This window comes from Pithys albifrons, chromosome 22 (genome assembly GCF_047495875.1).
Source record: "Pithys albifrons albifrons isolate INPA30051 chromosome 22, PitAlb_v1, whole genome shotgun sequence".
Classification (NCBI taxonomy): domain Eukaryota; kingdom Metazoa; phylum Chordata; class Aves; order Passeriformes; family Thamnophilidae; genus Pithys; species Pithys albifrons.
This window is the reverse complement of record NC_092479.1, coordinates 9,098,085-9,119,667: the sequence shown is the minus strand read 5'-3', so window position 1 is coordinate 9,119,667 and position 21,583 is coordinate 9,098,085. Positions and strand designations below refer to the sequence as shown.

Below are 21,583 nucleotides of genomic sequence, written 5' to 3'. Positions count from 1 at the left end.
CACCTTTATCCCCATAAAAGTCTTATAGAGAAGCACCACCACTATTCAGAAGAACCTGTCACTTTGGAGCCTGTCTCCACCCTTTAAAAGTTACAACTCTTTTTTTATGTTCTCCTACTCTCAACATTTGATTTTACTTTAGCACAGAGCAACGGCATTTAAAAAACCCCAATAAACAAACGTGTCTTGGTACCTTTTTTTTCAGCACAACTCTTTGAGTCTTTGGAGAAACATCAAGGACAAGCTCTGCATTTGCAACGTGCTTATTTGAAGCAACTGGTCTTGCACTTGGCTCCTGCAAACTAGAACACCAAGAAAATACCATCAAGCTTATTCAGAGTAGCTGCTTCTTCTGTAGCTTGATTTAGATGTGTACCAAAACTGAATCAAAGAAGTTTACACCTCCAACACAGCCCATCAGACATAAATTTATATTGGGGTTTTTCCCCCTCTCATTAGGAATTACCAGTACAAGCTGTCAATTTGAGTACATTCTTAAAAGGGGCTTTGATTTCTCACTGCAACAAGGAACTTCACAGGCAAAACAGACAAATTCCAAACACAACTTTCCACCTTACATCGAGGGAAGCAACAAAGGCTGTATCACTCTCACAGAGCTGTTTTCAGTAGCATATAAACTAATGCAAGTTAATACTTCACAGGCATGTTGTAAATAGGTGCAAACTGTGGTAAAGTGTCCTTTAAACACCAAAAAAATGAAGCCCCCAGAGAGGACCCCGACCACCCCTGCTCTTCCAAGATCTGACAGTGGGGGCACAGCAGATGCCACGTGCTTAAACTTTCTCACTGTGTGACAGAGCGAACCATGTCAGGCTGCACCTCCAAAACAAAGGTACTATGACCACATGAGGTAAGACACACGGATTACTGACTGCCAGACAGCTCTGAATCTGGCATTTCTTCTGCTGGCTACAAGGCTGACAGAAGTTCAGCTGCATTTGAAAAATTTTCAAAAGGCAACAATAAAGAGAATTATTAATGTAAAACCTACTGAACAGCATAAACACCCCAAATATTTCCCTTTAAGACATAAGGAATTACCCTGAGAAAGTGTATGTAGCAGCAATATAGATGAAGTTTTCATAGTAGAGCTGCTTGCTGTCCTGGAAGTCGTTCATGCAGCAGACAACCTCGGAGGAGCCTGCGCCCTTCACCGTCAGCGTGATGAAGGGGGGCAGGACAGGCTCGTCCCAGGCATAGTCCAGGGAGGTCATGGGCTTCACCTCGGTGTACAGCCTGGGCTCCACCACCCCGTGCTGGTTGAACACTATGGGGACCTGCAGCAGGGAGGAAAGGGCAGCTTGTTTCACAAGGGAAACATTAATCAGGCAGATTTTTTGCTGCCATTTGCTCATTTTCCAGGAGCTGATCACTGAAACATGTTCAAAGCACTTCTTTTCCCCCAGGTGGTTTCATATGCATATTCTTCCATCCAGGTCTCAATTAAAAACAGTATTAAAAGGATGAGAAATGTCATCGTTGCTTTTATCTGTCATCTGTGGCACAAAACATCTTCAATGCAGCACCTCAAGTCATCCTATCACAATTAGGAGACTAGAACAGATTTAAAACTACTACCCCAGAACAATTTCTCTTCAGCAACAATGCTCTTCCTTGCAAGACTTCTAAGGCACTCACAAAAGCCACAACATTAGCACTATTATTTGAACCAGATGTAATTAAGTGCTACCCAATTTTTACTAGAACTTCAGAAAAATCACAATTACTACAAATGCCTCTTGCTACACACACTTTCATTTTATTTCATTACACAACTACTCATCTCCCTCTTCTAACAGACACAAAAGAACTCCTTTTTTTACTCAAAACCAGAGGCAAAGACACCAGCTTTGCTCCTTACCTTGGAGAAGTTGTCGATGCGGAAGGGCGGCGGCAGCTGGTCGGTGTCGCTGAAGGCGATGCGGTACGTGGCCCCCTGCAGGGTGATCTCCACTCTCAGGAAGTAACATCTTCCCAGAGTGTCCCTGAACAAGAGCAAAGCACAAAAACAGGTGAGCTTCTGATCTGCTCTACCTGCAGTCCTAAGCATGGAACAGCTGCTTCTGTCCCAGCCCAGAAGTACAGCAGGAGAGCTGCAGACCACACCTACCTCATGTTGATGTGAAAGGAGCTGTTCTTGTTGACCTCAAAGCCCCCAGACCAGATGCAGTTTGGGACATCCATGAGCCTCACACACAGGAGCTGGTCATAGTCGTTGCGTGGCCAGTGGAACACGACGCTGGAGCCAGGGAGGGTGGAGATGTATCCATCAGGGTTGGTTGCTCCCTAGGACAGGAGTCAGGGAGGAACTGGTGAATGGTCCTGGCACTGAAAACCCAGAGTCCACCTGCAGACTCTCAAGTGCCAGCACAGCAATTGTTCTGTCAGGTGGACGCTGGTATTGGAACAATGAGAAAGATCCTCATAACCAGCCAATAATATTTACAAGAACTACATTTGTTCTGTTCTGTGACAAACCAGTGTGTTACTAAAGGTGTCCCCAGGAAGCCTCTTACCCTCCCTCTGGCGAATTCCCGCTGCACAAAGGCCAGTTTGTAGCTGGATTTATTGTCCAGCAGGTACCGGGGAGCAAAGGTGACCATGCAGGTGTCAATGTAGCGGCCTCTGCCTTTCTTGACATCAATACCTAGTGAAAAAACAAGGTAAAAATAAAGCTGTTAATTACTAAAGAAGAAGACACCTGCCACAGTATATTGCAGAGAACACAAGCTCTTCCCTGGGTGCCTGAGATGCACTGTTTGTGCCATACCACTGCCGTGTTTTGACACATCATTTTAAACAGTAAATGTAATTTTATGCCATCTGTTCCCCTTTGTATCTCAAGCACAATTTAGAGATCATAACACTTAAGATAAAACCCCCCAGAACTATTTCTAGTCACAAGTATATCAGTGAAAGCAATTATTCCACGTTTTAACATACAAAAATTTTCTCAAAAATCTTTGTGGATTAACTTCCAAACCCTCATTGAATTGAAGAACTAAAACCTTCTGGAGAAATTGTGCTTTCTGTACACCAGGAGCCAGAAGCTGCACTCCTGCACATCAGCCTGTACAAAGCAAAACCCACAGAAGCAGCACATGGCTGAACAGTTACAGTACACAGACACTCAAAATAATCAGAGTAATGTGGTGGCATTTCAAATGTACTTGGAATTAACACACAAGGGAGACAGACACAGAAACAGGCAGAAGAGTTTGTAAATGCAACTATTAACACTCAGTTCTGAAATGCAAAATTAAACATAACTGAAAATGGATTTTAAGATAACAAAATTACATGTAAAGAAAAATACTTAAAATACTATTTCCTTGTTTAATAATTTCTCTGGACCCTCAAAAACCTTTAACACGTTTCTCTGCTGCAGTCACCCTGTTTCTGGTGTCACTGCCATCACGTCTCACCAAGAGTTCCACAGGGTTTCGCCAACGTTCCTGTCACCACCTACCAATGTTATAGATGAGGCCTGGCCTGTTTCCATGCTGGATCACCTTGAGGGCTCTGACCCCACTGCCCCCATCCAGGGAGAAGCCCTGGCACCAGCCAGGCATGCCTTCAGGATGGATTCCTTTTCCAACTCGCATGGTGCAACTAAGAGTAGGGAAAAAACACAAAGATTTATTCATTTAAATACAGGATCAGATGACAACATGATGCTGATGATCAAACACATGCTGAGATGCAGAAAGAACACCTATGTTTGGATATAAAAGCCTTAGAGGACGTGACAAATCCCTTATTAAGTGGTTCATTCTGCATTTCTGCCACAAGCTCTTTCAACAAACTGGTCAAGATTCAGTGGCCATGTCCTGTAAAGGGCTTGGCAATTTTCAGACTGATTAATCGCAACATTTGAGTCTATTCTATCCTTGAAAGAAAAAAAATAAAAGAAAATTTGGAATAAATCCAGACAAAACAGAAGGAGCCAACCAAGGAGTTTTCAACAGGAAATGTCTAAAGATCCAACATGCTCATTTCAGTATTAAAAAACTTAGCAACAGGTCATCTTAACAGGAAAGGACTTTTCCTACATGATTCTCATACTGATGTATCAGCACCCAATCTGTGAATTACTGCTTTGTGAAGTTCCACCTGATTGCTCTTCTTACTTACAAGTTTGGCTGTTCTTTATCAGCATAACAGAACAGCAGTGGGCTGAGGCTCCTGGCAAGCTCGTGCTCTTCAAACTGCCCAGCAGCATCTGTTCTTGCATTATCTTGTCTGAAGATCAGTGGCAATCCTTTAAGTGAACACACACAAAAAGAAGAGTGTTAAACTACAAATCAGCTTTGCACAAATTAAAATGAGCACAGGGAAAACTACTTCAAATTAATGAACAACCTAAAATATTCTGGTTGCAGTAAGATCCATTAGTCTGCCTGCATTCTCCCAGTTCTCCACTTAACCTGCTTAAAACAGCTGCAGGTGATGGGGTCTGGTCCAAGCTGACCTGACAGTGCCAGTGGAAGTTAACACAGACTAACTGCAATTCAGACCCGTTGCCTTCTCTAAACTCTTCAGTCTTTGAAAACCACAAGTTTTAACAGTGATCTAATCTTTGCTGATTTATTTAGAAGTGCAACAGTTCACATTTGAAAATCTGTGACACAGCAGCTCAAGTGTCTGAGTTATCTGCTGTAACACTCACCAAACAACAGCTGCTGCTGGCACTGCTAAATTTGCTGTTTGTCCACCAAAACACTGCATGAAATCTTTACCTCCCAGTTCCTGGCCTACAACCAAGCTGACCTGTTTTGTTGATTAACCAGTATGGTGCTGAAACGAGGATCCTCAGGGCGCCCTCGGCGCGGCACACGATGCGGATGGTGAGGTTGAGCAGCCGCCGGTTGGTGTCGTAGAGCCGCATCCGCACCATGTAGTTCTGCGTCCCGGGGGGGATCAGCAGCTCTTTGCACACTGGGAAGTTCTCCAGCAACACCCCTGTGAAACAAACCCAAGCAGAGAAAACATCACCCACACAGGCACTGTGCTCTGGTGAGTATCGAGGCTGGTGTTTCATATGACTTGATCTTTCTGAGTATTTCGTGTAGCTCACACAGATCAACTTCTGAATCTGCCCAGTGCAGTAAACTCTGACCTCAGGAAGAAATGCCTCAATTCAGGCCACAAGCAGCAAAAAAACTCTCTAAAGGAATCCTGCTTAGGGCTACTTATTGCTTTAGGCATCACAATTCCAGCCAGTGTTGAATAATTCCATATGCTCAACACCAACTTCTTCTGTCAAAAAGAAAACAGCAAAACCACCCAAAACGTTGGAAACTTCTTTGATTTACTCCCTTCTTTGTCACTGTTCTCTCCTGTTTCCACTCTCAAGCAAACAAGAAAAGAGCCAAACAAGGAACAGACTAAGACAGCTGACAGATTTGGGGGAATGATGGCAATATTAGTAGCTTTTTTTCCACAATGTGTGCACTTGGTTATTAAAACTAAGAAGCCCTACAAGCAAATGAAATAATCATATAAATGCTGTCCATTTTCAATTTTTTCCATTCTGCACCATAGTTCCTCATAGAAACAAGTTCCCCTGAGGCCCTGAGGAACAGAGAATGGCACCTGAAGGAGGCCCTTACCGAGCTCAATGTTCTGGGAGGTGTCAGCTGTGTGCAGGGCCACCTCCTTGCCAGGCTTCAGCGTCCCACTGATGGGCAAACCCTTCACGTAGAACTCCAGCTCACAAGGGAGCAGGTTGCAGATCACCACTGTGGGCAGGAGGTAAATAGTGTGCCCAGGCTGTCTGAAAATCTGCTTAGCACTGTCAGAGAATATGCTGGAAGGCATGTAATCAGGGTAATTCTCCTTCTTTATAGCCACACAAAACCTGGGGATGCAGACATGGGGAGAAGTCAATGAGTTTGACAGAACAATTGAACCCTGTCTCTCTGTACTGCACTAAATCCTCTAACATGCTCTAACCTCACAATTGGTAAGAAAAACAGCATTTAGAGTTGTTCTCCACATAATCACTTGGCAGCTCGATAAGGTACTTTGTATTTATGCTTAACATTAAGATTACAGAAGCTTCCTGATTTTAATCAATGTCTTAAGTTAGTCACTCAAAAAAACCTGGTCTGTTCCAGAGATGTAATAGAAAATGGATTTTACAGATTACCAACTACAAAACCAGCTTCCATACACTTCCAAAAACACATTCTCAACTATTACTAAGAGATTTTACCTATTAAAGTAACCCATAGTCACGTTCATAAACATAAATGCTGATTGTGTCCTTCTTCCCAGAAGATACATCCTTTCTTTGACCACCTGACACTTCAGTTTTCCATAAGTTAAGAGAAAAATGAAGTAAGTAAATCTGCATTTTAAATAATTTGTTGATTTTCCTCCCTGTAATACGTTCAAAAGCAGCATATTAAGAAATGAACTATGGAACTGCCACACAGCAGTAACTGTATGGTGTGCAAAGGTCCAGTCCTGACCCACTTCCATAATCTCTATTCAGTATTTCCTAAATACAGAGCACCCCTAAATCAATCCTCAGTGAGACAAAGCAGTTAATTTAAGTCCACATTCTGTTTTCTAATATTTTCTTTTTTATATAAATTAATAAATAAAAATAAATATTAACACTGTGCCTTGTACTCTCAGAGGAGCTCCAAGGAGCCCTGCAGAATACAGCAGTTACACTTCACTGCTTTCTCATCACTCAACAGACCAAACAAACATCCCATTAAACTGCAGCAGCTACACCTCCAAGCATTTGCTTTCCTGTGAGTTACTTCAGAAGATGGTAACAGAGCTTACAGAAAAAGAATTAGGTCTTAATTACCTGAAAAACCTGCTGTTCTCAGACTCCATGGAGTGACACTCCCTCTTGCTGCTGCAAACCTCTGCTGTCTTCTGCACATCGGTCCAGTGAATGGGGGCCTTGCAGAAGAAGACCCCCATGCCCTTGGGCCGGGCCTGCAGGCGCCACGAGGTCAGGTGCAGTGGGATGGCAAAGGAATCTCCTGGCATAACTGCTGGAAGGACCACGGGTTCTGCAGCCAGAGAAGAACACACACATATCAAGACAGGCCCCTTTACAGAAAAATATAAAGTTTGGAAGTTGTAAGTCTCAAATTTTTGAAGCAGTAAGTTTAATTTTAATATAAATCCCTTCCTACTTCAGGTATGTTTCAAACACCAACCTGTTCTTTTCAGGCCTATTCACAATCTGGCAGCAGATCAATTTAGGTGAAACAGCCCAAAACCTTGCTAGAATTCAAATTCTTTTGCTCTTGGATGCTTTAGTGAAAATGCTTATTTCAAAAAACCTCATTCCTTACACACTTTGGGTGCTGACAGCCTATCAGTATGTTTGTACACTACACCTTTGATGTTAACACCAAAACCTTCCAGGCTACTGCTCAAAGAGACAATGCTGCCACACACAGAAGCAACAGTCAGCATTTAGAGAGTCTCAGCTTTCCCTGTTTACCTCAACAATGAGCAGAAATCCTAATGGACCCCCTCGCTGATCATCTCCTTCCTGACAATACCCATTTCCTGCCCAGGGAGGTCTGTTTTGGTGTGACCCACCCACCACAGCCAGGGCAGAACCTTCCCGGGGGGAGGCTGCACGTCTGGAATGCTGCAGGAATGCAGCACGCAGGAGCTCCCAGCACTCACTGTCAGGGGCAGAGGGGCTGTCCAGCCGCAGCTCCATGGGGGTCTCCAGCTTGTTCTTCACCATCAGGGCCGAGCGCACCGTGATCACCTTCCGGGCACTGCCCTCCATCGTCACCTCGAACACCACTCGAACTGGAGGCAATGAAGAAAACTGGAAGATATTTAAAAGCATTCAAAAGCTCAGGTAATGAACACACCTACAAGAGGGGCACCTCAATGTGGAAGCAGTAACTGCTGAAGAAAACTGAGTCCAACCATGTGCAACTAAGGCCTGTAGAGTTTCATAGCAATGGTTTATAATCCTGTACCTCCTCCTCAAAATTCAGCCAAATTAACTATGAAAAAGCAATTCTGCACACCACTAACTCCACTATCTTTACAACAGAAGTTCAGCTAAGAGCAACACAGATCCTAAAAGAAGACTGTACATCATCTCACTATTACACTATTTTATAAATCCATGGAGTTTGAATTCAAAATCTTATATATGTAACAGTCACTTATTCCTATCTGTTAAAACTAGAAAATAACATAAACCTTTCTTAAAATAGTCACACTTTCTTCACACTTAGCTGCCCTTCTATTGTAGTGTTTTACCTCCTACATTACATGAAGTCATTTCCACTTCAATACTGAAAAAACCATATTATATTCCAGCATTTACATGTCAGAATTCACATACTGGAATTTAAGATCCATTCTTTGAACATTTATACTTGTGAGGAATGATAAAAAAATATTTGTTCTGATTCAAAAGACCATTTTTTTGCTTGACCTTTTTTCCCTTTCTAATGAAAACATTCTAGAAGGATGGAAAAGTCACTCGTGGAATTATTTAGTCTTATTTAAGTAGCTCTCAAAAAATGAAAATATATACTCACGTAGACTTGTGGATGTATTATATTTGTTCTACTTATTGGGCTTCCAAGCTGGGAGGAAAGTAAACAAGAAAGTTAAAGTTGTTCAACTTTTAAGACACTGCTCTCAGCTGTGATACAGAACATTACTAGAGAAGAATAAACTTTCATCACTTTGTAATTCTGATCTTCAGCACAGCTTGGAATCATGTCAGAACTAGACTAGCAAAGCCTGTCTGCAATATGGCTTTACAAAGAAATGAACCTGAAGAAGGTTTATTGTAAAGAAAATTCCCCAGAAGATGTTCCTGAGCAGCAAGTCTCAATTTGCATCCTTTTCCTTCAATATTCAAGTTACAGAGAGGTGATGCTTTTTATGCTTCAATATGAAAACATCAGATGCAAATAAGAGACCACTGGCTCTTTTCAGTAGTATCATGAAATTAAATTCTAATTCTGTTTCACACCAAAAAGATCTCAACTTCCTAATTCTCCAGTGCTCAACAGCTTCCAGTAGTTAGTCACAAAACTTAGCTAGTTTTGAAATCCCCAAAATCGTTTTCATCATTGGGCCTTCCCCAAATGCCAGCCTGATTATTACAGCTGCATTTTCCCTTCATGACAAGTGTATTTTGTCTAAGCAGCCACATATTTCAACAATGTCTTGGCTTACAGGAAATTACCAGTTTTGTTTATTTTAAGTAAATTAAATGCATGAAAAGCATTCCTGCAATAAAAGAAATAAAAATAGCTGCTGAAGTGCTGGGCTGATTCAAAGCTCCATCTCCAGGAGCCCATGGCACTGTCACCACCATGTTGGTTCTGTCCCTGGGAGCTCTGACTGAGTGCTGGCTGCTCTGGCTCTGGCTTTGTTACACGTTAATTGCCAATTAGAACACAGCATCTCCAACTCTCCCAATTCAAGCCAAGTGGAAAAAGGACAATCTTATGCAGCAGCTGCTTTTAGATCAAAATCTTGCAGCCATCACTTCTTTTACATGACATGCTTTATTAAGCCCCTCAAATGAGAACTCACAGTTGAGGAGGAGGAGTTCTTATCCGGAGCAGCGTATCGGAAAAACGTTCCCACTTTGTCCACAGACACTGGACTAACTTCTTCCCAGCCATTGACTCTCACCTGCAGCTGGTGAATCCTTAGATCATGTGTGTGCCTAGTTCAGACCAAGGTAAATTACAGTCAAGCATTACTGTACAGTGTCAGCACCAAAGAGTTCAAACCAGGGGATTCTGAAAAAAGAATCTCACTGAAGCATTAAAAAGTCTTGAGAGTTTTTCTATTTCATGGATAAAGACAGACCTAATTTTCTCTCTGTTTTGATTGTTCCACCTTCCCTAACGAATATACAGAAGTACAACCATGTCATAAAAGCAAAAATAAACCCATGCTACATACCTTACCTCTGATAACACTTATGTTCAACAACCAACATCCCCCTACTCCAGTTCTTTAAAATAAAGGACACTGATTTATAATTGAGGCCCCCAAGTCTTCCCAAAACCTTACAATGATCCCACTCACATGTAGGAACAGCTGCCACCTACAGCAATGGATGCTGCTCACCAGAGAACTGATCATTTCACTCTATACAAGAGGTTCAAAAATAAAGCTAAATATTAACAGGAGATTTAAAAACCTCCTGTTTTTAATGTAACACCTATTAGTGTTCCATATGTGAGTGTGTAAAACTTCACCTGTGTCTGAGTTTCCCTCTGGCTTCAAACTCAAATGGAATCTCTTCCCCAGTAATAACTTCTTGCCATTCACTGACATTATGGGTGTCATCCAGCAATGTCCCATTTTCCTCAGGAACAACACCTGGACTCCCACTGTGAGACAGAGCAGCCCTGCAAGAGAATCACAGCACTTGACAAACTGCCAAGTGAGAATCACAGCAGCTGACAAACTGACCAAGTAGCAAGTGCTTTTTACTCTGCCTCAGTCCTCATGAACACATTCACATCATGAATGTATCTGACTGCTTTGCACATTCTGTTGGGCCTCTTGATAAAAATAAATAATAAAAAGATTCAGTGTCACAGAAGAGGCTCTTAACTAAGTAAAACTGGGAGTTGCCTATGTGTCTCTGCAGAACCAAAGCACTGCAAAACCAGGGCTTGGCAGAGCTGGAGGAGAAGCCAAAGATGTTTGCAGTGACCCCACAGGTCCTTACCGTGTTGGGGTGGTGGTCAGGGTGGCAAACCACAGGGTGCAGCCAGTGTGGTTCCTCAGGGCAAAGGGCACAAAGGGCTGTCTGCGCTTGGGAGCCTTCACCTCAGCTGCAAGACACAACACAGACTGCTGAGTCCTTCACCTCAGCTGCAAGACACAACACAGACTGCTGAGTCCTTCACCTCAGCTGCAAGACACAACACACACTGCTGAGTCCTTCACCTCAGCTGCAAGACACAACACACACTGCTGAGTCCTTCACCTCAGCTGCAAGACACAACACACACTGCTGAGTCCTTCACCTCAGCTGCAAGACACAACAGACTGCTGTGAGTCCTTCACCTCAGCTGCAACACACAACACACACTGCTGTGAGTCCTTCACCTCACTGCAACACACAACACACACTGCTGAGTCCTTCACCTCACTGCAACACACAACACACACTGCTGAGTCCTTCACCTCACTGCAACACACAACACACACTGCTGAGTCCTTCACCTCACTGCAACACACAACACACACTGCTGTGAGTCCTTCACCTCACTGCAACACACAACACACACTGCTGTGAGTCCTTCACCTCACTGCAACACACAACACACACTGCTGTGAGTCTTTCACCTCACTGCAACACACAACACACACTGCTGTGAGTCCTTCACCTCACTGCAACACAACACACACTGCTCTCAGTGAGACAAACACAGGATCAGCCAGTAAACCCTTTGAATGGGAATTTCATCCTCAAAGACTGAACAAGTAGAAATATTTCCCTGTGCAGGATAAAACCTACTAACACAAAGTACAGAACATAATTTGAATGCAACCAAAGGCAATCTGGTTTTGTTAAAATACTGGGACAGGAAAATCCCAGAAGATACTTCACCTCCCATGGCTGACTTTTTCCAAGCATGGATTTCTAACCAGCACACAAGTGTTACTCTCATCTTCCACACTGCAGTGCATCAAATCTGTGAAAATACTTACTGTGTTTGGACAGAGAAAAACCCCTGTCAAAGTCCAGTAACTTACTTTAAAAGGAAGATGAATGGCTGCTACCTAAATGCACACATCTTTGGGAATGAGAGAAGTGGGAGGAAGGTGCACACAATAAATCAACTGCTTAAAGAAGAGTTAGGGCAGAATGAAATCTCTTCTCCAGAACTCATCTGCAATTGCTCCAAAAGCTTCAGGTTCACAGAGGTAAGAAGGGGGAAGTGAGGGCAGGGCAGCTTTTGAAGGAGTTACTGATAATCACATGAAACTTTCTTCCAAATCAATAACAACAACCCTCATATACCTTCACCTCATCAGTGAAGACTTAAATCTGATGTAAAGCTTACAGGGAAAGTTCTTTCCAATTAAATGGCAAGCAAATAAAATCCTTGAAAATGAAAATTCTGACTTTTGTCAACTGCAAAAAATAGTGTTGAGCTTTATTTCATACAATTTTTTTGGCTCTCCCAGGTTCTACAAAATTACAGCTCAGAAGCCCATCTACCAGCAGGTCACCCATACAGCACAGTATTTATTGTACAAGAGCCTTCCAAAGAACACCTTTTTTTGGTCTCTGTCTGTACAGTACCTCTAGCATAGATCTGATGCTCTAGGTTAGTCAAACTGGCTGTACTCCTAGTTCTAAGGTAGACAAGAGGAAGGCCTGGCAGACAGGAAAGACAAAGTTAGCAGGAAAGGAAAAACACAAACACAGGAGGGTCTTCCCCTTCATGCACCGGGGAAGACACAGTTGGCATCATGCACGTGAGGCTGCACCCCTTCACCTGCACTCAGCTGGGACTTGGACTAATAAAATTGCTTCCAGAAGTAACTCTGAGAGAAGAGAAGCTAAAAGGCCTGTCACATATCAGAGTCATTACTTAAATGATTGTTTTACAAATAAAACAGGATTTTCCCCCCAGAAACTCACTTCTATATGTTTTTGGGGTACAAAAGGAAAAGATCCCCTCCCCTCTCAACTGCACAAGCCCTTAACTCAGCACTGATTTAATCTTTGATGGGAGAGTCACTCATTACTGAGTGTGACAATAAAAGGAAGCAGAATGAGCACTGCAAAGCTCTCACTCTAAGCTAAGCAGCCAGAAAGAGTTCTAGTTTTAAAGCATTAAACAGAGTTGAACAGAACACAGCTTTTTTGGTTTGGTTTTTTTTTTCCCTAACAGCTCTAACAAATCACTATGTGCTGTGAAGCCCAAGTACTTCTGTTTGCAATACATTAGACAGATGACTGTGTGTGGCAGGACTGTTTCAAATAAAGTGTGATTAATGAGCAACATACTCTGCCCAAAACATGGGGGATCCACCGAAGAGCCCATCCAGTCTTCTGAGCTGATTACATTCACTTCTTTGTCCTGTTTACAGTAATCTTCCATCCAGGCCTGTTTGGTACATGTGTATTGCTCTAGAGGAAAGGAAGCACAGACAGTCAATGCATCCAAGGGGGCAGTAAACAAAGGCAGGGAGCAGTGTGTTCAATTCATCACACCGAAGTTCCTCCCCTCCAATGGCAGCAGTTCTACTTTACTGTTTTCCCTGTAAGCCACTTACATCAGTTAAAGACAAACAACAGCTCATAAAATCACAGCAGTGTCCCCAAAACCAAATAATTATTATTAAGATTTCATTAAAAAAAACTTTATGTGGAGTTCCATGTTCTTAAGATACTCCTGTGGCAATCTAAGTCCTCCCTGTGGAGGCAATTAACCTTAAATATTTCCATGTTAGAAGCATTTCCCAGGGATTTGGTTCTTTTATTTTTAAGAAGTACAGGCACATTCCTGCATAAATATCAAGACACCAATGGAGTCTTCTGGCATGGTATTAATCACAAACAAGCTTTACTACTTGTTATCACTGGTATTGAAAAGCATCTTTGGAACTCCTGGGAAAGGTTGATGTGCTTTTCCTGCCACCCTGGCTCCCATCTCTGCCAACCCCACAGGTCCTGTGGTGGAAAGGTCCAAAGAAGGCTCTTCTGTTCCATCTACAAGCTCAGCTGTTGTCATTTCTTTATTGTGCTCACCAAATTATTCAGAATGAGCAACAATATTCTTGGGAAATGCACACAATCATAGCCCAACAACACAGAAACTCACATGAAATTTGAGTTAGTGATGAACAAAATATTTTGATTTCCTGAGGTGGGAACTGAAGCTCAGGTGTTCAGAGACTGCAGAACTGAAACGAGCAGCTCCCACTACACCTGTCAAGGTACTAACAAATGATGAGCTCCCAGAATGTTTTTAAGCACTGTAAAGTATGGAAAGCTTTAGGTGAAAGCCTGTTTCTGATTAAAAATAAATTTCAAACAACATATGAATTTGATAGAATTCATATGACCAAGAGAAAGAATTCCAACTGATCTGTAAAACATGCAGCTCGTGTCTGTCCACTTGCCCAGTGTGTGACAGAACCCAGACTGCCTGAGCACACCCTGGGGAAGCAGCACGGGAGGGACATGGGGACTCTGCCAGCAGCCCCTCTGTCCCTGCAGGACACAGCAGGGCTGTCCCAGAGAGGTGTCCCTGCCAGCAGGGCCAGGCACAGGGATGTTCCCAGGGATGCCCCACGTACCCCTGAGCACAGAGGTGATGTTGATGTCCAGGCGAGGCTTGGCCTTGAGCTCCAGCCGCAGGCGCGGAGGGTGCAGGCGGCTCGAGGGCTGGTGCTGCCAGCAGAGAGAGCAGGGCCACGGCTCCACGAAGGGCTCCCAGCCTGCAACACACACACTGTCACTGTCACTGTCACTGTCACTGTCACTGCCAGCACAGAGAGCAGGGCCACGGCTCCACGAAGGGCTCCCAGCCTGCAACACACACATGTCACTGTCACTGTCACTGTCACTGTCACTGCCAGCAGAGAGAGCAGGGCCACGGCTCCACGAAGGGCTCCCAGCCTGCAACACACACATGTCACTGTCACTGTCACTGTCCCTGCCAGCACAGAGAGCAGGGCCACGGTTCCACGAAGGGCTCCCAGCCTGCAACACACACATGTCACTGTCACTGTCACTGTCACTGCCAGCAGAGAGAGCAGGGCCACGGCTCCACGAAGGGCTCCCAGCCTGCAACACACACATGTCACTGTCACTGTCACTGCCAGCAGAGAGAGCAGGGCCACGGCTCCACGAAGGGCTCCCAGCCTGCAACACACACACTGTCACTGTCACTGTCACTGTCACTGCCAGCAGAGAGAGCAGGGCCACGGCTCCACGAAGGGCTCCCAGCCTGCAACACACACACTGTCACTGTCACTGTCACTGCCAGCAGAGAGAGCAGGGCCATGGCTCCACGAAGGGCTCCCAGCCTGCAACACACACATGTCACTGTCACTGTCACTGTCCCTGCCAGCACAGAGAGCAGGGCCACGGCTCCACGAAGGGCTCCCAGCCTGCAACACACACATGTCACTGTCACTGTCCCTGCCAGCAGAGAGAGCAGGGCCACGGCTCCACGAAGGGCTCCCAGCCTGCAACACACACATGTCACTGTCACTGTCACTGTCCCTGCCAGCACAGAGAGCAGGGCCACGGTTCCACGAAGGGCTCCCAGCCTGCAACACACACATGTCACTGTCACTGTCACTGTCACTGCCAGCAGAGAGAGCAGGGCCATGGCTCCACGAAGGGCTCCCAGCCTGCAACACACACATGTCACTGTCACTGTCACTGTCCCTGCCAGCACAGAGAGCAGGGCCATGGCTCCACGAAGGGCTCCCAGCCTGCAACACACACATGTCACTGTCACTGTCACTGTCCCTGCCAGCACAGAGAGCAGGGCCACAGCTCCACGAAGGGCTCCCAGCACACAATTAAAACACTAGAAGGCAATTATAGCTTATTTAAGTTAGCTGTAATTAAGCTCTCTGAAATGGTTTTGAAAATGATTTTCACACAATTATACATAAGTTGGCCTATTATTCAGTATCACATAAGACAGAAGCCTAACAGCTATTAAAAAAACCCAAACTATGTCTTTTTAAAAACTAAAAAACTACCTTGTTACTGGCAGGTCATTCCTGAGGTGGTTGTCACCAACGATATAACAGAAAATTTAGTCACTCAGTTCAGAAAAAACACACAATTAGATTATTTGTCAGTGTCTGACCTGAACTGAGACCTAACTTGTTTTTCTTCTCTAAAATATAAATTCTGATGGTCTTCTTATGTTAATCCCTTGACTTCAGCCTAATCACCATCCCTCACATTTTCCCTCCTGAAATACATAAGTAACTGAATGTCCCAAAAACTGAAATGCTAAAAAAGTTAACACAGACACACCCAGTTATGTAACTGCCCCGTTCCTGGATAACCTTTTTATGCAACTACATTTGAAAACTTTAGTGCTACTTTCAGATCAGCAAAATCTCAGCTTTCCACACCCCTGCACCTGACCAGGATCACATTCTCTCACACACACAAAACCCAACCTTTCCTATTCCCCTACAGGCATTTCACAGTGGGTGAACTTCAGGCTCCTGAAGTAGGAAAAGCTGTTTCCTAAACTTAAATAAAGAACACAACAACCCCCAGGTATTTCACCTGAAAGCTCCCGATTGTAATAATCTCCAGAGAGGGTAAAATGAGCGTAACCTTCGGGGCTGGTTCTCAAATGCTGGAGAAAATTCAGACCTGGGGGGAAAAAAGGGAATGTTATACTAACACAAAACAATCAAGTTCCCCAGTTTTGTGAACTCTTGAGTAAGCAATGGAAGGTTTAGTCTTGTCTTTTAAGGTGAAATGGCACAAAAAGCCTATCACAAAAGGAAAACCAAAATCTTAACCCTACAAGGACCACAAACGTCTTAAAAACAAAACACAAACCAAACCAAATCAAAACCAGATTCCCCAAATCCCCAGAACCCCCCAGAAACACCACCAATTAAAATTTCACAGGTCCTGAGGCAGCTGAAGATACCCAGTAACTGACAGTCCTACTTGCCAGGCCGCAGCAGACACTCACGAGAGAAGGTTAACTCTGCAAGGGGAACGTCACAGTCCATGCAGTCATCGATGAAGCAAATGCACACACTCTCTGCCTTTATCTCTACTCCAGAGATGAACTGCAAAGGCACAATCCCCTGGCTGTCTCGAGCAGAAGAGCTCTGGGAAACTGATTTCAAAGGTTCTGCATTCTTAAATAACCAACTCGCTGCTTTTTTCAAGTCACCTTAGATAAAAGCAAACAACCAATCAATCACCATCTCCTTTCTCAATGAAATGTACTTAGTAAAAAAACATGTGCCTTGTGGCAGACCACCAACAGTCCCTTGAATGTGTTCTCTTTAACAACACAAATATGAGATTATAAATATACCAGAATATTCCAAGAGTGAGAAATGTGTTTTGAAGTTTGCAAACCAAGTGGCTACATAATAAAAATCTCTATTAGTGCTAGGAATGCCTCTAAATAAAGTGGGAACCACAACAGTGCTAAAGAAAAATAGAAAAGCTGTTAAAGCTTCATCTTTCCATAAACTGCTTGGAGGAACAGGGAAAATATAATTCAAAAAGGGAGAGATGAAAACATGTGCTCTCAAGGGGAAGAGATGGATAGATGGATAACAGCAAGAAGCAAGGACAACATCAAAAAGAATAAATCTGCACATAACCCAACCCCCCAAACAAAATACAGTCAAACACCCCACATATCACATCCCAAAGGGCAGACAGAATCTTTGTGGGGTGGGTTCTACACAGCAGCAGAACAGGAAAAAGAATGTTCAAGATTATTCCAACACAGAGCCAAAGTAAAGAAATTCTGAAGAAGGGAACACTGCCTGTGCATCAGCTACCTACAGTCTGGAGTTTTTACTTAACTGCAATTAAGGCAACATGAACAACCTGCAAGGCAGCTCAGCACGGGATGTTACCTTGGCAGACGAGCAGAGCTTTCCGACAGTCCTCCACAGCGAAGCCCAGCTCCTGCAGCCGGGCCAGCTGCACCTCTGCAAAGGACAGGGAGCCATCAGAGACCTGCACAGCCACCTACTGCATTTCACTGCTACAGTCAAGGTGGGGCTGCTTCAAAAATGGGGCTTTGTTTAAGAGTGCAACTGTAAAAGCACATGATCCAGCACGGCCTGTACTGTTTCTACAGTGCCAGCAGGATAATGCCATCATCAGGGAATCCCAATCAACAGGGGTTTACACCAGTGACATACCAACATCTCCTGTGCTAAGCACTTAGACCAGCTTCACCTTGGGGAAACCTCCCTTAGTCAGAGCAATGGCTTCACTCCAACAGCTGAACACGTACCAAGCACAGGATCCAGCGCCCGTTTGGACACCTCCCTGCCCTCCTGGGCCTCAGCCCCCAGTGCTGTGCTGGGGGCATGGGCAGCACTGGCAGCAGCTGAGTCGGGCAGAGCTGCACTGGTCTGCTGTGGGATTGACTTTGCAATTGCCAGGAAGAGCTGAACATCATTGTAGGACAGTCTGATATCCAGTGCCTGCAGCTGAATCTAAATGAAAAAATAAAATATAAGAGTCACTTACCCTTTTCTACATAATTTTTCTCGTACACTTTGGATATTAATAAAGCTTTACCCAAAGAGAGACAAAATTTAGTGTCAAAATTTGATGACCACAGTGTTTTAAAGCTCTAATAATAAAATTGGCAAACCTGTTATTTACCAACAGTCAAAAGTGTTAAAAGCACATCTCAGGGGAAAAAAGTTTTACTTTGGTATAATGGGAAAAAATGTCTCTAAATAGAATTCCCTTCTAATAAGCTCTAACAATTAGATACAGAAATACACCTTTTTCTTTTAGTTATTAGTAACTACCATGTCTAGATTACCAGCCCACTTCTTTCCCCCACTACTGGTCTCTATAATATATTCCAAAATTCACTCATTCCTTACCACTAAGAGCATTTTCATCATGTTTGTTTCTTTCTCTTTTTCACTTCAGGAAAAAATAATCTTATTCTTTTCTTATGCCTTTGAAAGTCTTCTATTGAGTCCGTGGGCATAAAATATCTGTGCTAGATCATGGTCCAGTATTCTCTACCACATACAGTTTTATTCAGGCCTTTAGTATTACCTCTAGAATAGGAGGAAAATCTTCACTGTTGAAAGCATCCAGCAGTCCTGAACCACTGGGGTAGGAGGCACTCCCCACAAGCTCCATGTGAATCTGCACTGGGTCAATGATTGACAGTGCAGTCTCCTGCTCATTGCCCAACCGGCACGAAAACACCTAAAAAGTGCAAATTATTAAAAAAAAATTATGAACTGAGGGAACAGGCCAGGCTAGAACTACCATTATTCTGAGGTTACAGTCAAGTGTTTCAATGCCTTAAGAGAAACTACATAAAACTCTATAAAATGGGGGCATTTGAAGAGGAACTAACAAACTTCAAAAATCATTTGTGTATTACTCCTGTTTGATATATACCTATAGTGAAGTATCTTCACAAGCTCCTCTAATTTTAGCTGTTTTACAAAAGCAAATCTCTTTCTTCTCACCTCAATGCCAAACAAACTCCCAGAGAAAGGGCGATCCAACAGCTTGGGCTTGTAAGTGAGAACCGTCGTCCCCTTCAAAATGATGGCGTTGGTATCGAAGCAAGACATGTCCTCAACCACCACAAACTCGGTTCCTTAACCAAACAGAACAGCTCACAATAACCAGGGCAGCTGGCAGGACCATGAAGGCATCTGAAGCATTTGTGAGAGGTTTCCTCATCTCCCTTAACAGCTCCAGTTTTACACCAGCACATGGGTTTTAATGAGAAAAGCTCCCACAAAAGCCCCACAGAGCACAGTTACCTGTCACATTGACCTTGACCTCCAGCTGCTTTTCTGCAGTCACAGGCAGGGAGGAGCGTTTGGTGACGACCCCGCTCTTCACCGCCTTGGGCAGCACAGCTGGGTCACTGAGGGGAGTTCTCTGCCGGGAGGACGGGGCATGGTCCCGCTTTTTGGGGTCTCCAGGAGTGCACAGAAAGTCATGGACCAGCAACAACCAGTCAAATATCAGGAACACACGAAGATTGTTCAGAACAACTGTGAAACTGGAGGAATCCTTCGTAGACCTTTCAAGAGGAGAAAAGAATATAAGTGAACTTTAGACCTTGGATATATTTAAAATCATGATGAAAACTACGAGCCTCTAGTAAGAACTATACAGAATGTTATAGGGATACACTTGGTCTACAGAGTATGTGGCCTTTAAATAAAAAGAAATAGAGATACATAAAAAATTGAAATTCATCAAGTTGCTGTACCCACAGGGACCCAACAGAACTTAAGTGCATGAATTCTAAGTGGCAACGACAGAAAGACTGAATTGAAAAACTATGTAACAAGACATTTATAAAAGCTCCTTTAATACATTTACATTATGAATATTAATTCACAAAGTCTCAGATTTTAAAACTGATCTTTCTATTATCATTTTACATCTGTTGGGTATCAAACCCAACGTGCTGCGTGTGAAACTCAGCCCTGGCTCTGAGAAGAGACACTCAGAGTGTTTCCTCTCACACCCTGACAGCATTTGCAGCACAGGAAGCTGCTCTGTCATCCCCCAAAAATGTCAGCCTGCCTGAACTCCCAGCACCACATTCTGAGTGTCTGGCTAGGAGGGATAAAAGTGTTTGGCTTCAGGATCTGGAATACCACTTAGGTTTGGTCATGCTAACTGGAAACTCATCTAAGTGCTTAAGTACCATGAAACGATTTTATATCCAGCACATTGTGGACTATAAAATCTCCAAAGAACTGCAATCCTTTGTGAGAGCAGCCTGTCTGCTCTGCTTCCAGCAGCACAAGCCTTTAACCCTCCCTGGCTCTTCGGGAGATTTCAAACGGCACCAGCCAGCACAGCCCCATCGTGAGCTCTGCCAGCAGCTCCATGCAGTGCCAAGGATGCTCTCACCACTAAAAACAGAACACATGCTGCTGTGGCTGCAGTTTAAAAGCAGGAGAGTTGGGAAGCAGACTCTTGAAACCATCACTCATAAATCAGATTAGGCTGCACTGTGCAAACTCACTAACTGTGCCTAATGGAGGCAGCTACTGACTCAACAGTCCTGTGAAAACTATTTGGTGGGTTTTCAGGGTTTTTTTAGTAAATCCTATCTTAGTTTTATTCAAATTAAAATGTTGGTGTCTTTCTGAACACAGTTATTAAGTGCTTCAAACCACCATGCACCATCCAAATCTTTAAAACAAATATCTCAATCGCCTAAAGTTTCCTTGGTTGTTTTTTATGAACAAAAGTCTTCAAGATTTTCTGTTGGTCTGAAATAGTTCACAGATTTTTCCCTACATTACTCCTGCAACTGCTTCAGAAGGTGCCACACTTATAGAAGAGTGAGAAAACTGAGTCTGGTCAGTAAATGTGACCAAAAGTAAAAGCAACATCTCTGATCATCTCACTTCACCCTCCTTTCCATTAGTTAACATCCCCCAACCAAACACTACACTGATACAGGTGTGACATTATACTCCATATTCTCATTTTCAATACTACATTAGACTAACAGATAAGAAAAACAAACAAGATAGGACAGAATACAGAAGAGAATACAGAGACTGATTCTGAAAGAGGAGCTGTTTCAGGCAGTATGTGATGCTCTCAGTAAGGCACGTGTGACACCTGCTGGGAAACAGCTTTTGTGCAACTGATATTACAGAGTCCACAAACTGGTTTCATGCAAAAAGGGTAGGCCAGACTTATCAAGCTTTAAGCACTGTTGATTTTTAATAGGTCAGTACTTCATTTAATTCATTACACATTAAAATCTAAATTTTATTGCAAAAAGGGGGAAAAAACCCCCACTTTCAGTTAATTTCAATTAACTGCAGGTTTCAATCT

At 43.6% G+C, this 21,583-nt stretch overlaps 1 protein-coding gene across 4 annotated transcripts in view; it reads right to left on the bottom strand.

Moving 5' to 3' along the window:
* The window catches only part of VPS13D (vacuolar protein sorting 13 homolog D), an 87,820-nt gene that overhangs the window by 40,696 nt on the left and 25,541 nt on the right, over positions 1 to 21,583 (bottom strand). For 3 of the 4 annotated variants that reach the window (XM_071575998.1, XM_071575999.1, XM_071576000.1), the window contains exons 31-54: positions 19,531 to 19,796; positions 19,228 to 19,361; positions 18,803 to 18,958; positions 18,015 to 18,219; positions 17,629 to 17,703; positions 16,719 to 16,925; positions 16,298 to 16,387; positions 14,332 to 14,472; positions 13,037 to 13,159; positions 10,739 to 10,844; positions 10,260 to 10,412; positions 9,583 to 9,718; positions 8,571 to 8,618; positions 7,690 to 7,840; positions 6,848 to 7,058; positions 5,634 to 5,881; positions 4,792 to 4,983; positions 4,156 to 4,282; positions 3,491 to 3,633; positions 2,538 to 2,668; positions 2,132 to 2,307; positions 1,883 to 2,006; positions 1,063 to 1,298; positions 194 to 302 (exon numbers count right to left, since the gene is read on the bottom strand). In XM_071575998.1, coding sequence (XP_071432099.1) covers positions 194 to 302; positions 1,063 to 1,298; positions 1,883 to 2,006; positions 2,132 to 2,307; positions 2,538 to 2,668; positions 3,491 to 3,633; positions 4,156 to 4,282; positions 4,792 to 4,983; positions 5,634 to 5,881; positions 6,848 to 7,058; positions 7,690 to 7,840; positions 8,571 to 8,618; positions 9,583 to 9,718; positions 10,260 to 10,412; positions 10,739 to 10,844; positions 13,037 to 13,159; positions 14,332 to 14,472; positions 16,298 to 16,387; positions 16,719 to 16,925; positions 17,629 to 17,703; positions 18,015 to 18,219; positions 18,803 to 18,958; positions 19,228 to 19,361; positions 19,531 to 19,796 — 3,688 coding nt within the window. Of the gene's footprint in view, positions 1 to 193; positions 303 to 1,062; positions 1,299 to 1,882; positions 2,007 to 2,131; positions 2,308 to 2,537; positions 2,669 to 3,490; positions 3,634 to 4,155; positions 4,283 to 4,791; positions 4,984 to 5,633; positions 5,882 to 6,847; positions 7,059 to 7,689; positions 7,841 to 8,570; positions 8,619 to 9,582; positions 9,719 to 10,259; positions 10,413 to 10,738; positions 10,845 to 12,325; positions 12,401 to 13,036; positions 13,160 to 14,331; positions 14,473 to 16,297; positions 16,388 to 16,718; positions 16,926 to 17,628; positions 17,704 to 18,014; positions 18,220 to 18,802; positions 18,959 to 19,227; positions 19,362 to 19,530; positions 19,797 to 21,583 lie in introns of all 4 variants that reach the window. The other variant, XM_071576002.1, reaches the window with a different exon arrangement.